Source organism: Tenrec ecaudatus, chromosome 11 (genome assembly GCF_050624435.1).
Source record: "Tenrec ecaudatus isolate mTenEca1 chromosome 11, mTenEca1.hap1, whole genome shotgun sequence".
Taxonomy (NCBI): domain Eukaryota; kingdom Metazoa; phylum Chordata; class Mammalia; order Afrosoricida; family Tenrecidae; genus Tenrec; species Tenrec ecaudatus.
The window spans coordinates 69156116-69169775 of NC_134540.1; the positions used below are offsets into that span (position 1 = coordinate 69156116).

Here is a 13660-nt window from a genome sequence, read left to right on the forward strand (position 1 = left end):
CAGCCAGTGGTGCCTGCCTGTGCATGGAATTCTGCAGGAGGCCAACCACGCATCGAGCCTGCAGAGCAACAGTGCTGCCACGTAAAACACTAGTCATTTCCAGAAGCTTAGAGCCAACCCGACTCTCCTCTACTACATTGAAAATTAGGTGTTCACTAGCAATACATGAATGTGCCTTAAACACAGATAAAGAGGAAAATAGAACAGTGCATTTTTTTACCTTATTATAAATTCTGGCCACCAAACTCCGTTGAAGAACCCTTTCACGAAAATTCACTGCTTTCAACAGAAAGGCGAGTTGGCCGACTGTGTCCACGTTAACTGCCAGAAAGCTGAAGGAAAAACACAGGCGTTGTCACGATTGTGTGGGCCTCACTGAAGAACTTCATGTGAAAGAAAGCTGTCTGCGTGCTTTTCAAAACGAATTTTCTTCTAATTCAGTGGCATTAATCACATGCATCACCACCATCCAGCTCCAAGTTTCCCATCACCTTTAACAAAAGCTCCGTGTCCCCTAAGCAATGAGTCCCTCCTCCCCATTCCCTCCCACCCATCCTGGGTACCACGAATAAACTTGGGTCTTTATACACTTGTCTGTTCTAGAGGGAAGGGTAAGTAAAAAGCATTGCTAGGGGGTGTCTGCTCATGTGTGCATGGGCGTCTTCCAAGCAAGACATATGTAAACGTGTTTCTGTCATCAAAGAATGGCTGCAGGTGAGTTCTATCACTCATACGCCGGTCCTGGTCTCACTAGGATGCCTTCAAAGAGAGGTCCAATCAAATTCAAGGCAGAGAAGTCAGTTCAGAAGATTATGGTGACTAGTTTTGGAATTCCAAAGGGTAGGAGATTTTTCAAAGAACTTAGGATGATAGGAGCTTATTAAGAAAATGGAAAGCTGAGGAGAAAAAGACTAAGAAAGTTGTACTGAGGAATTTTTTCCCCTTTCTTTATGACAATGTACCTGCTCATTCTTTGAGAGTAGCGAGGAATTCCTGGCATACAGGAATTTCACTGGGAAACTTCACCCTGTCTACCCTGCACCCTTGATCTTGCTCCTTCAAACTTCCTCTGGTTCCCCAAACTAAAAGGCCATTTAAAAGGAACAGTTCCTCCAGGATACTAAAAGTACCCTTTGTAAATAGTACCAATTGCAGAGGGCAGAAATCTGTAGGTAAAGGTTAAACAGATGGAAACATCACCTTCCGAAGTATACAGACATAAGTGGAAGATGTTGAGAAACTTCAGTTTCACACCATAATATTTTTCTATTTACCCACATGTTACATGTATCTTTACCATGAGGAAAAAGAATGTTCTTTCAATGAAAACCTAGTGTAAGTGCATATAAGCCCCTACTCCATCTCACGCTTATATGTGCGCCTCGTTTCAGATGAATACTCAAATCTAGTAACCACAGAGGTGATACATGATTGACCTTGTGGAATAGAGTTTACTGCGTGCCCTGCTTTTTCCATTTACTGATCTATTATAAATCATTTTCAATACATTATTTAGTTCTCCTTCATTAATAGCTACATATTTGCCATCGAGTAGTTTATAATAATGAGTCACTGTTGAAAATTTATTATAAATAGCTCCTGAATTGAATATTAATAATCAATTATGTCTAACATCGCAATTGTTAGTCTCAAAGTTTCAGCTATGTGATGTCAGTGAATAATATTTACTAACTATATTATCTATCAAGAACCATGGTAAGTATCCACGGTGAACGATTTCACCATCACAATAATTCTAGAAGGTGGATGCTAGAGTCATTCCGATTTATAGTTGTAGCAACTACAGCTTGGCGGGGTCTAGTGACTTGCTGGAGTCAAGGCCATGTTTTGTCTTAGGACAGACCGGTATTGAAGGGGAATGAGCCACAAGGTGCAGTGGGAAGCATGGGACAGCACGGGGTGGGACAGATCACAGACATGGGACCTTCAGCAGCGAAGGGGTTCGACGTTCTCTATCGGACAAAGGAGGAAGCGGAGGCCCAAGGGAATTAAGGGGCTTGTGTACAAACACATCTCCTTCCATAGCCCATGAGCTTTTATCAATCTTCTCTGCTCTTCGTGCTAATTTTACCCTTCCAGAAGCATCTGTTCTTAGGATCTGGATAAAAGACTATGATCGTTAAGTTTACGTGTCAAATTATTGAGGCTGCGGTGCCCAGTTGCTTGGTCAAACACTAGTATAGATGTTGTTATAAAACGTTGACGCAGTTAAATAGCTGGTCTTAATGAAAACAGATCTCCTTTCATAAGGACACTCAATCGTTAGACGGCCTTACGAGCAAACAGGGAGCTTCCCCACGGTGTGTCCTGCCTCGACGAGAAAGAGATGTTGCTAGAATTTTCTCAGCCTTCCCGCCGCCTGACCTACTGATTTTGGAGGAACCTCGAGCTTCTTGCTTGACCTACAGATTTGGGGATCACTGGCTCTCCACAATTGCATGAGGTACTTTCTTAAAGCAAATTTCTCTCTTCTGTGTCTCTTTGGCGAACCTGGAGTCAAACCACAGCTGAGAGGCTAATGAGCACGTGGAGACAGACACCCTTTGCTGCCCACCTCCACGCCCCAGAGGCATCAGTCATGATGACGCCCAAATCACAGGGATCTTCAGTCAGTTCAAATAACAGCACATACGTCGGCATTGTTGTTTAATAAGAAGTCAAGAGAGAAACTTAAGAAGCGACTGGGTTAGCCATGTTGGGGATGCCACGTGCTGAGTTAACAATGGCTCTTCCTTGGGGTAGAGAAGATGTGAGGTTAGCCAATATTTACACACGATTACCAGGACATGTTGCACGCATCAGTATTACTCTGCATCTGGGCTTAACTCTGGTAGCAGATTAAACCTTTTCTGAAGGTAAAGGATGCTCCAGCCTGCCGGAAAGCACGTTGCAGTCATCCCAGGGATTGGCTGACTCGATAGAACCTGCAGGCCGGGCGTGCTGTTGTAGGGTGTTGGAGAGATGTTTGCGTGTCTGAAGTTATGGACCGTGCATGCTCCAAGAAGTCAACCTCACCCCCGGTCCTGTGATGATCCACAGGCTGATCACAAGCACACTGACGTAGCTTTCAGCACTCGCATCAGGCAGAAGAGAGGGCCAACTCTTAAAATTCAGAAAATCCATAAAAGCAGTCTTGCAATCATTTACATTATAAGGAGATCAAAACTCACTGCCATCAAGTCAATTTTGACTCATAGATCAATATGACTCAAAGTGAAGTAAGCTTCAGATTAAAGTCCCGTGCACATCATTGGTGGCCAACAAAACGCCACTGCAAACCACAATGAGGGAATATTATATATTCGCCCAAACTCAAAACCAAACTCACTGGCATCGAGTCAGTGCTGAGTCATTGTGATCCCACAGGACGAGGCAGAACTGCCCCTGCTAGATTCCAAGACTAACTCTAGGGCGAAGAAAGCCCCTATTTCTCTTGAGGAGCAGCTGGAGGTTTGGAGGCACTGGCTTTGCGGTTAGGAGCCCAGCACACAACTACTAGGGCTCCTGTACCTTCACCAGAATGACTAAAATTAAATACACAGAAAACCCCAAACACTGGCAAGCCCGAGGCGCAACTAGAATTTCCATACTCGCTGACAGAAGTGCAAAATAATGAAACCATATTGAGAAAGCCACACAGCTCTGAACCTGTGGCCTAGCAAGTCCATTCCCATTATCTTTCTGAGAAACAGAAACATTCTCAGGAAAGCAGAGCACCGTGTTAGACTCGTGGATGCTGATCCACAGGTCGGTGGCTTGAGCTCGCCAGCTGCTCTGCAGAACGTAGCAAGACGTGACGCTGTGTTTCCTCGGAAATCCCACGGGTCGACCCGCTATCCTACAGCCTCTTTAGGAGTTGGGATCTACTTGACAGCAACAGGCATCTTTTCTTTTTTGATCCCTCTATTTTAGTCCCTATATTGTTATGGTTCAGTGTCCTCAAGTCCGTTCCGCCTCACCGCAAACCTAGTTATGTACGGTCCCGGGCCACCCTCGCAATTCCTCGGCTTGAGTCCACTGTTAGAGCCACCACGCCAATCCACATCATTGAGGGCCTCCCTCTTCGGGGCTGACTTCTCTACCAAACACCATGTCCTTGTCCAGGTTTGGGTCTTGCCTGGTAACATGCCCAGATATGCTGCCGGGTGCCACGGAGTCCGTGCTGACTCACGGCGCTCTTACAGGAGGCGATGGCACTGCCCGGCCTGCATCGTCCCCACACTCACTGCCTGTGAGCCCGCGGCTGCAGCCACCATGCTCATCCGTGCTGCCAACGGTCTTCCTCCGCATCACTGTCTCTCCACTTTCCGAAGCACGATGTCCTTGTCCTTGAGGCGGCGGCAAAGAGATGGCCGTGAGCTTGGTTTGGTTTTTTGCTACTTCTTTCGACAGATTTGCACCTCCTTCTGGCAGTCCATGGTACTTTCAATATTCTTTGCCAGTACCATCGGTCAATTACATCACTTCTACTCCAGTCTTGCTTATTCTGCGTCCAACTTTCACTGGCATGTGTGGTGATCGAAGAGACCATGGCTTGGGTCAGCCACATCTTAGTTCTCAAAGGAGTGCCCTTGCTTGTCAACACTTTAAAGATGTCTTGTTGCAGTTGCTGTGCCCAGAGCCATTGGTCAGTTGATCTCCTGACTGCTACCTCCAGGAACACTGACTGGGGATCCAAGCGAGATGAAATCCTTGGCTGCTTCAACCTTTGCTCTATGCATCATGATGTTACCTATTGGTCCAGTTGTGAGGATTTGGCTCTTCTTTACATCGTGCTGTAATCTCTACTGACAACTGCAATCCCTGATCATCAACAAGTGCCCCAAGTCCTCCTCACTTTCAGCAAGCAAGGTAGGTTGTGTCATTTGCACATCACAGGTTGGTCATAAGCCTTCCTCCAGTCCTGATGCCACATTCTTTTGCATATAATCCAGTGGCTCCAATGAAATCTGAACTCGGCATACGGATTGAGAGAGTATGGTGAGAGGATAGAACCCTGACGGACACCTTTTTGATTTTAAGATAGGCAGCATTCTCCCGTTATGTTCCTACAACTGCCTTGACCGTGCACAGCTTCCAAATGCACAGTCAAGTGTTCCGGAATTCCCATTCTTCTCAAGGCTATCCATGCATTATTATGATTCACACAGTCGAATGCCTTTCCACAATCAACAAAACACAAGTAAACATCTTTCTGATATTCTCTGCTTTCAGCCAAGATCCATCTCACGTCAGCACGAATATCCCTTGTTCCATGTCCTGTAAATCCAACTTGAATTTTGGCAGCTCCTTGTCAATGTAGTGCTGTGACCATTGTTGAATGATCTTCAGCAAAATTTTACTTGCATATGATAGCAATGATATTGTTTTATAATGTGCACATTCTGTTGAGTCTTCTTTCTTTGGAATGGGTATAAATATGGATCTCTTTAAGTCAGCTGGCTAGGTTACTTTTGCAAATTTCATCACAAATATCTTTTTCTCAACAACACAAACACCAATTGCACATGTAGCTTTCTCCAGATGGAATACACATAAATCACACTGACTACATCTCTGGGAAGAGAGGATGAAGAAGTTCAATATCAGCAGCTAAAATGAGGCCAGAGGCTAATTGTGGGTCAGACCATCAATTGCTCATACCTAAGTTCAGGTGGAAGCTGAAGAAAATTAAAACAAATCCCTGAGACCCAAACTACAGCCTTGAAATAACCCACCTGAATGTTAAGAACATCTCGAGAACAAATGTAATGCATTAGTGACATTTAAAACAATAATGACAGAAGATCGATGAGCTGTGGGATGACGTCATGAACATCGTACGCAAAGAAAGCAAAACATTAAAATAACAGAAAAAAAGAAAAGATCATGGTGGATGTCAGAAAAGACCCTGAAACCTGCTCTCATCGTAGTGTAGCGAAAGTCAATAGAAGAAATGGTGAAGTAAACAAACTGAACGCAAGATTTCAAAGGGCAGCTCAAGAAGACAAAGCAAGGCATCACAGTGAAATGTGCTAGGGCTGGAGTTTGAGAACCCAAAGGCAAGAACACACTCAGCATATCTTAAAACGGAAAGAAATGAAGGAAATATTCGCTCAAGGTGCAATATTGAAAGATTCTAGGGGCAAAATAGGGAATGATGCAGAAAGCCTCAAAAGAAGATGCAAAGAATACAGTCTCTATGCCCAGAATAATTAGTCGCTATTCAACCAAGTCAAGTGTTAGCATGGAACCGATTAAACACACACCATTCCTCTCGTTCTTCAATGCTTCGTCCCGCCCCCTCCCCACTATCACGACCTCAGTTCTACCTTACAAATCTGGCTTGCCCGGAGCATGTACACTGCTACATGCTCGACACACGGAGTCCTGGGCAGATAAGCCCCTCAGGAGCAATAATGGGGGTAGCGATACCATGAGGGTAGGGGTAAGGTGGGGGAAGAAGAGGGGGAAAGGGAGAACCGATCACAATGATCGATGTGTAACACCCTCTCCATCCTGAGGAGGACAAACAACAGAAATGTGGGTGAAGGGAGACAACGGATGGTGTGAGATATGATAATAACACTAATTTATAATTTATCAAGGGTTCACAAGGGTTGCAGGGGGGGAAGGGAGAGAGAGATGAGGAGCTGATACCAAGGGCTCAAGTAGAAAGAAAATGTTTTGAAAATGATGATGGCAACATATGTACAAATGTGCTTGATACAATTGATGTATGGATTGTTATAAGAGCTGTTTAAGAGCCCCCAATAAAATGATTTTTAACAGTGTTAGCATGGAATCAAGGACCAATGGTACTGAAGGAAGAAGTCCAAGCTGCACTGAGAGCATTAGCCAAAAATGAGCTCTGGAATTGACACAGTCACAGCTGAAATGCTTCAACACGCTGGAGAGGCACTGGAAGCCCTCATCTACTCCAGGAAATTTGGAAGTGCCCATATACAAGAGGATAGCAAACAAATTACAGTATGCCCATAAAATAGTATGCTACTTAGCAATAAGAGCAACAAACAAGAATACACGCAGCATGAATTAATCTAAAAAACGCCATCTTAACAAGCCAGGCCAAAGGGGCACCTACCATTTGGTTACATTTATATGGTATTCTTGAGTAGGTGAAAACCACACGTGGTGGGGAAAAATCAGCATCGTGGTATGTCGTGAGTGACTGAGGCAGGGCTGGCTACAAAGGGGTGGGGGAGATCTCCGGAGTGTGCACGATGACCTGTATCTCATCATTCAATGTTTCACTGAACTCAAATTTTGCATTGAACGAAATCCACACGTTTTAAATGTACATTCGCTGGGCTCTGAGCCGCATGGTGGCCCAGAGCTTATGGCTGGTGGCGTATCACCCATGCTTAGAAACGCATTCAGCTCATAGTAGCTGCTGAGAACATGCGGAATAAAAAGGTCCTTCTTTAATGTGAAAATCAGAGGAAGTGTACTGGAGGGGCTTATGTTGATAAACACAGACTGAGTCAGTAACGTCTGGGTGTGAGAGAGAGAGAGGTGTGCACTGTTTCGGAGGTTAATAACTGAGACAAAAATAAATGGTCTGAAACTTTGCAAATATTTACTATTGGAATACTGCCTGTGGCACATTTCAAATCTATTCTGGAAAATGTGCGAGAAATACATGTTTGCATTTGGGTGAGGGCTTGTCAGGCTTGCAGAATGACATAAAACTTTGTTTTCTTGTCCAGAAGATAAATCCATGGGCAGATGGCATGCGGCCAGTTGCACAGCACATTTCTTAAAAGAAAGGTACTGGTTCTGGTGGGGATCCCATCTGGGTCCAGCTCCCAGCAGGGAGCCACAGGTCTTCACTAAGCCACTGAATGCCCAGCAGGCGCTGAGCAGCTCATCCATCCCGGGGAAACAGATGGCTGAGCCCATTCTCACACAGCCACCTTCTTCCCTAAACACTGCACTCCCCAACAACTCCAACTGAGGAATACCCAGGTACCAAGGACCCTGGGATTGATTCCCTGCCGTGCCTCCATCCCCACCATCACCCGTCTTGTCCCCAGTCATCAGCAGCAAGTTTTCCAGATACTTGAAACCCTTAGGTAGGAGGCCACGCAAGGATGGGCTACTGAGAAACATCCACTTCTTTTACATCAATCCTCCATCTACCCATGCTTCCATTGACCCCTTCCGGATCCTCAGACCTATCCATCAGAACTGGAGGAGTGCCAAGTTCAGATGTGTAGATTCGAATGAGGCACTTTTAGTAACAAACGCATCCTCTCTGTTTTCAATGTGCTTAATTTCTCCTATAGAGTCAAAGTCAAGACTCGGAGACAAGACTCTGAAGTCATGCTGGCTGAGTTTTAAACTCACCTCTGGACAACATTGACAACAGGGCTAGGACAGGACCTATCTTGAAAGGGTGTCCTAAAGATTAAGTGAGAGATTTTGAGTATTAATCATAGAGAAGGGTGCTTGGTATTCAAAGTGTGCTTAATGTTCGTGCTATTACTAGTTTTATCATCATCTGTTTTCTTCTCCTTCAGGTCTGTGAACCTATTAACTTTTCAAAGCTCCTCTCTTCAAACCTGCAAACCTTCAGTCTTACCTACTTCAATAGTGTCAGGAAAACCCCACTTATTGAACGGCATTTAACGGACCCTACCTGTCGATGGAAGGTGTGGGCCTGGGAACCTAGGAGAAGATCTATCTCTAGTTCCGTGTTGCTTTTCCCACACCCTCACTTGCCCGACGGTCCAAGTGTGCTGAGATCCTTCTGTAGCCCAGGCAACAGGCCACTGACAGTCTGTTGGCGGGAGTTCTATTGTTGACCTCAATCCTCTCAATCCCCAGCACATCCCCTCACTTCATTCCAGAATTTCCTCTGCAATCCTCACTGCGTTTCAATATGTTGTCATCTACATACATACATGCCTTTCTCCTGGCCTATGCTGCCTGTCCCTTGGGACCAGTCAGAATCAACTTCAAGACAAACACTTCAAGATAAAAAGGTATACTTCTAAAGGTTAAAAAAAAGTCTAACTCATCAGAAAATTGCATTCATGTAGCTGTTGGATCCATCTCCATCTTTAAAGTTCCAGGGGAAAAGTGTTGAATTTATCACCAGAATGGCGATTTTCAGTATACTTTCTTCAATTATTACTAAGGCCAACAATTCTTTTAAAGCAGTAAAAATGCCAACAAATAATCCTTGACCTAACTACAAGCTTTTCTCTCTTGTGTTTTGTTTTGTTCTTTGTCAGTGGTTTATTGTTGTTATTTTGTTGTTTTTGTACATGTTATTATCTCCGCAGGTCTGTCTAAATAAGATGGGCTGGATGAACAATCTGGAGGAAAAACAACGGGGCCAACAGTTCTGGGGGGGGGAAATGGGACAGGAGAAGGTGGGGGATAAGGAAGTGGTGCTAACAAACTCAGGGACAAGGGAACAACAAGTGATCCAAATTGGTGGTGAGGTTGGTGTGGGAAACCTGGTAGGGCATGATCAAGTGTACTGTTATGAAGAGGTATTGCTGAAACCCAGGTGGGGATGGAGCATGATAATGGAACAGGAGGAAAGTCAAGGGAAATAGAGGAAAAAGCTGGGAGGCAAAGGGCATTTATAGAGGTCTAGATAAAAGACATGTACATATGCAAATATATATGAAGATGGGGAAATAGATCTATGTGCCTATATTGATAGGTTTAGTATTAAGGTGGCAGAAGGACATTGGGCCTCCACTCAAGTACTCCCTTAATGCAAGAATATTTTCTTCTATTAAATTGGAATTCTATGATGCTCACCCTCCCGACACAACCGCTGAAGACAAAGCAGGTGAAAAAGCAAATGTGGTAAAGAAAGCAATGGTGCCCGGCTATCAAAAGATATAGCATCTGGGGTCTTAAAGGCTTGAAGGTAAAAAAGTGGCCATCTGGCTCAGAAGCAACAAAGCCCGCATGGATGAAGCACACCAGTCTGTGCGATCACAAGGTGTTGAAGGTATCAGGTATAAGACATCATCAGAACAAAAAAAATCTTAACATAGTGAATGAAGGGGGAAGTGCAGAGTGGAGACCCAAAGCCCATTTGTCGGCCACTGAAGATCCCTTGCAGAGGGGACTAGGGGAGGAGATGAGTCAGTCAGGGTGTGATGTAGCACCAATGAAGAATACAACTTTCCTCTAGTTCCTAAATGCTTCCTCCCCCGCACCCCTCACTATCATGATCCGAATTCTACTTTGCAAGTCTGGCTAGACCAGAGAAAGTACACTGGTGCAGATAGGAGCTGGAGGCACAGGGAATGCAGGGCGGATGATACCTTCAGGACCAGTGGTGTGAGTGGCGATACTGGTAGGGTAGAGGGAGAGTGGGTTGGAAAGAGGGAACCGATTACAAGGATCTACATGTGACCTCCTCCCTGGGGGATGGACAACAGAAAAGTGGGTGAAGGGAGACGTTGGACAAGGCAAGATATGATAAAATAATAATTTATAAATTATCAAGGGCTCATGAGGGAGGAGGGATCGGGGAGGGAGGGGGAAAATAAGAGGACCTGATGCCAAGTGCTTAAATGGAGAGCAAATGCTTTGAGAATGATGAGGGCAATGAATGTACAAATGTGCTTTGCACAATTGATGTATGTATGGATTGTGATAGAGTTGTATGAGCCCCTAATAAAACATTTCTAAAAAAGCAGTAAAAATATGGTGGTTCTAAGTCAATTCCAACTCATCACGACCCCATGCGTGTGCAGTGGACATGCTGCCCTGGGTTTTCAAGGATCTGATCTTCCAGAGGCAGAGAGCTCCAGGCCTGACTCCAGGAGGCTGCTGGGTGGGCTGGAACTATCAAGCGATTTGGCTAATAGTCAGTTTCTTTATTGTTTCTGTCATTCGGAGTCACAGATACAAAGAGAGACTGTCACCATTAACATGCTTGGTTTATGGACCCATTGAGAGCCCCGCCAGGGGCCCGTGATATCATGCATACGGCATACAGGCCAACTGCAAGGAACGCAGTGGGACTCACCAGCGGCTTCTCAGCAAAGGAGAGAGCTCTGCTCGCTTCAAGATGCACAGCCTTGGAAACTCAAAGGCGCAGTTCAACGCAGCTCTGCAGGGTCGCTCTGATTCGGAATCAGCTTAACGGCCATGAGCCGGGTTTTGCAGGGAGATACAGAGTCCTCAGTCAACAATTAAAGTACTCTTTGCTGTCACATAAGACATGTACAGAAGCTGGCCAGTTGCCAAGCCTTATGTACATCTCCATACAGTTCAAAGAATCAATATTAATACGTTTATGGGATGCATTACTTTAATGCATTTCAATTTCCTCGATGAAAATTACAGAAACGGTTTACATTTACCTCCTACCATTCATGCTGACTTTTATCCATTTAATGAGACACATATATGTCTAACTTGATTTTCTTCTACGTCATGAAATTTTCTGTATGGTATACTTATCTCAACGGATATGTGTCAATTTGACTTCAATGTACATTGAGTATTAATCACTGTAAATGAATTTCATTCATGAAATTATTACTTCAGTAACAGCATAGTCAAAAGTCTAGTACAAACATTCTTAGACATTTACCATCTAATGTAAAGACAAGCAACGCAGCGGAGATTCTCATGCTGATCGACCCACGCCACCATGAAACCAAGACCTCAAACGCTGTGTAATGTTAACTATTATGAGTTTGTGTAAGTGTATAGTGTCACATAGTTTCATTTATAAGTTAGTAGTGTGTAATTATGCTGTTTTTAAATAAAATGAGTTGTTTTTAAAGAAAAGATAGGATTGTGTTCGCATCCATTGGACTTGGGTCTGTAGAGCTACAAAGAAATGTCCATAAACTCAGTGTTACACAGACTAATCTCCCTGAAAAGGGTCTTCTAATCAGAAGACAATAACGAAACGATAAACAAGACATCTCCAAACACCTTTCCACATAATGAGCAAGTCAAGAAGGAACCACAGAATTAAAAACACATTTAGAATTCAACAATAGAAAGTACCGCTCACAATCTGTGGAAAATGGTGTGAAGACAGAAAATGTAAGCATCTAAAACTACAAAACAAGAGAGCAGTATCGAAGGGGGAAATATATAAACTTAAATATTTACATACAAAATGTAGGACGGCAGAAAAACACGTGAGATAAGCATTCTAATAAAAATCCTCCCCCTGAAAATGGAGACTTGGCTTATATGTCATAAAACCACACACACTGATACCGGCGTGTCGGACGCAATCCACCCCAAATTCATGTTTGAACACTGAACAATCAGAGAACTGAACAGAGCGTTCTCCTAAGAAATCATTGAAAACCAAGTGATTGCTTCTGATGCTGGACAAATACACGTCTAAATTCCTTTTTCGAGCCCTTTAAATCACTATGGTGGCGTTGGGCCTTCTCGCACATCACTACTTGCGGATACTCACTTGCCAGCGTGTTGTTTCTGATTTACCCAAACCGACAGTGAAGCTTCAGCCTCTTCCACGGCCTGCGTTTCTTGTGGTCAGTGACTTCGCACCTTTCGCTACATGAGCTACTTTAATCACCTCCTCTCCCGACCCCCACCAAAATGCCGATAATGTCCACGCAGCTATGTTGTATTCTGCTGCCAGGTGAGACCGGCGGCAATCTGATTCAAATTTCGCCATGATTTCAATGGGCTGAGTAGGGCCCACAGCCCCGCCACTTCCACGTTCAGTGGTGCCTGCCTGGTCCTCTGCATTGGAGGTGCGCCGTCCCCTGGAAGAGGCAACGCAGGCCCACTGCAGCCCTGCTTTCAGCTCGCACCCATACTGTGCCACGTTCCTCTGATGCTGGTACTTTTTCGTTGATTGATTTTCTTTCTCCTTCGGCATCCACTTTGGCCTGACTGTGCTCTCTTCTCTTTTCCCCCTTCCCCTCCCCCTTCCCTTTTCGGGCGTTGGCCAGTCACGTGGAGTTAATAACCCTCCTAACGCATCCTTAACACACCTACCGGGTGCCCCGCTCGGTGGGTGAGTGCCACCACGTGCTCGAGCACCTCTGGCTCGGTGACCCACGGCAACCACTGCCCTCCGCGGATCTCCATGGGCAGCAACCAGACGCTGGCTCACGAGCCCTGCCACTACAGACCTGGTTAGGGCCAGGGAGGGAGCCCCCGTGCTGCCAAAGGAGCAAGCAGGACAGTCCGCCCTCCCTGCCGCCTGACTATAGAAGGGTAGGTTCAAAATGCGATCACGACAAACTCTTAGAGACCTTTATTAAACACAGATACCAAGATGTGGTTTGCTTGTTTTTGCTGGTCGTATCTCCCGTCTAGGTGTGTACACCTCTGAAGATGCTGCTGCCATCGCTCTCACCCTCCCCCAGACGCTCTGTGCGCTTCGATTGACACCATCCGATCACGAACGCTTGGGCATCTTTTCCGATTGTGTTCCTTGTCAATGTTCTCTGAATGCGAGGGCCGAAAATGAAGCCTGGGGTGCTGGACACAATGGGTGGATGGATGGGTTGTGATAAGAGTTGTACGAGGCCCCAATAAAATGATTTAAAAAATAGATTAGGCCTGTAGGGTGGATGAGGTAAGGCTTCCCAGTGAAATTATTATGCTACGGCGTTGTTCCCCTGAAGAATGATCCAGGTGCATTGCTATGAGGGAA

At 45.1% G+C, this 13660-nt stretch overlaps 1 protein-coding gene across 1 annotated transcript in view; it reads right to left on the minus strand.

Annotated features, from left to right (window-relative positions):
- Window positions 1-13660, minus strand: part of ACOXL (acyl-CoA oxidase like) — a 360344-nt gene that overhangs the window by 112193 nt on the left and 234491 nt on the right. The window contains exon 14 of the mRNA XM_075562669.1: window positions 221-332. Within this exon, the coding sequence (XP_075418784.1) occupies window positions 221-332 (112 nt within the window). The remainder of the gene's footprint in view (window positions 1-220; window positions 333-13660) is intronic.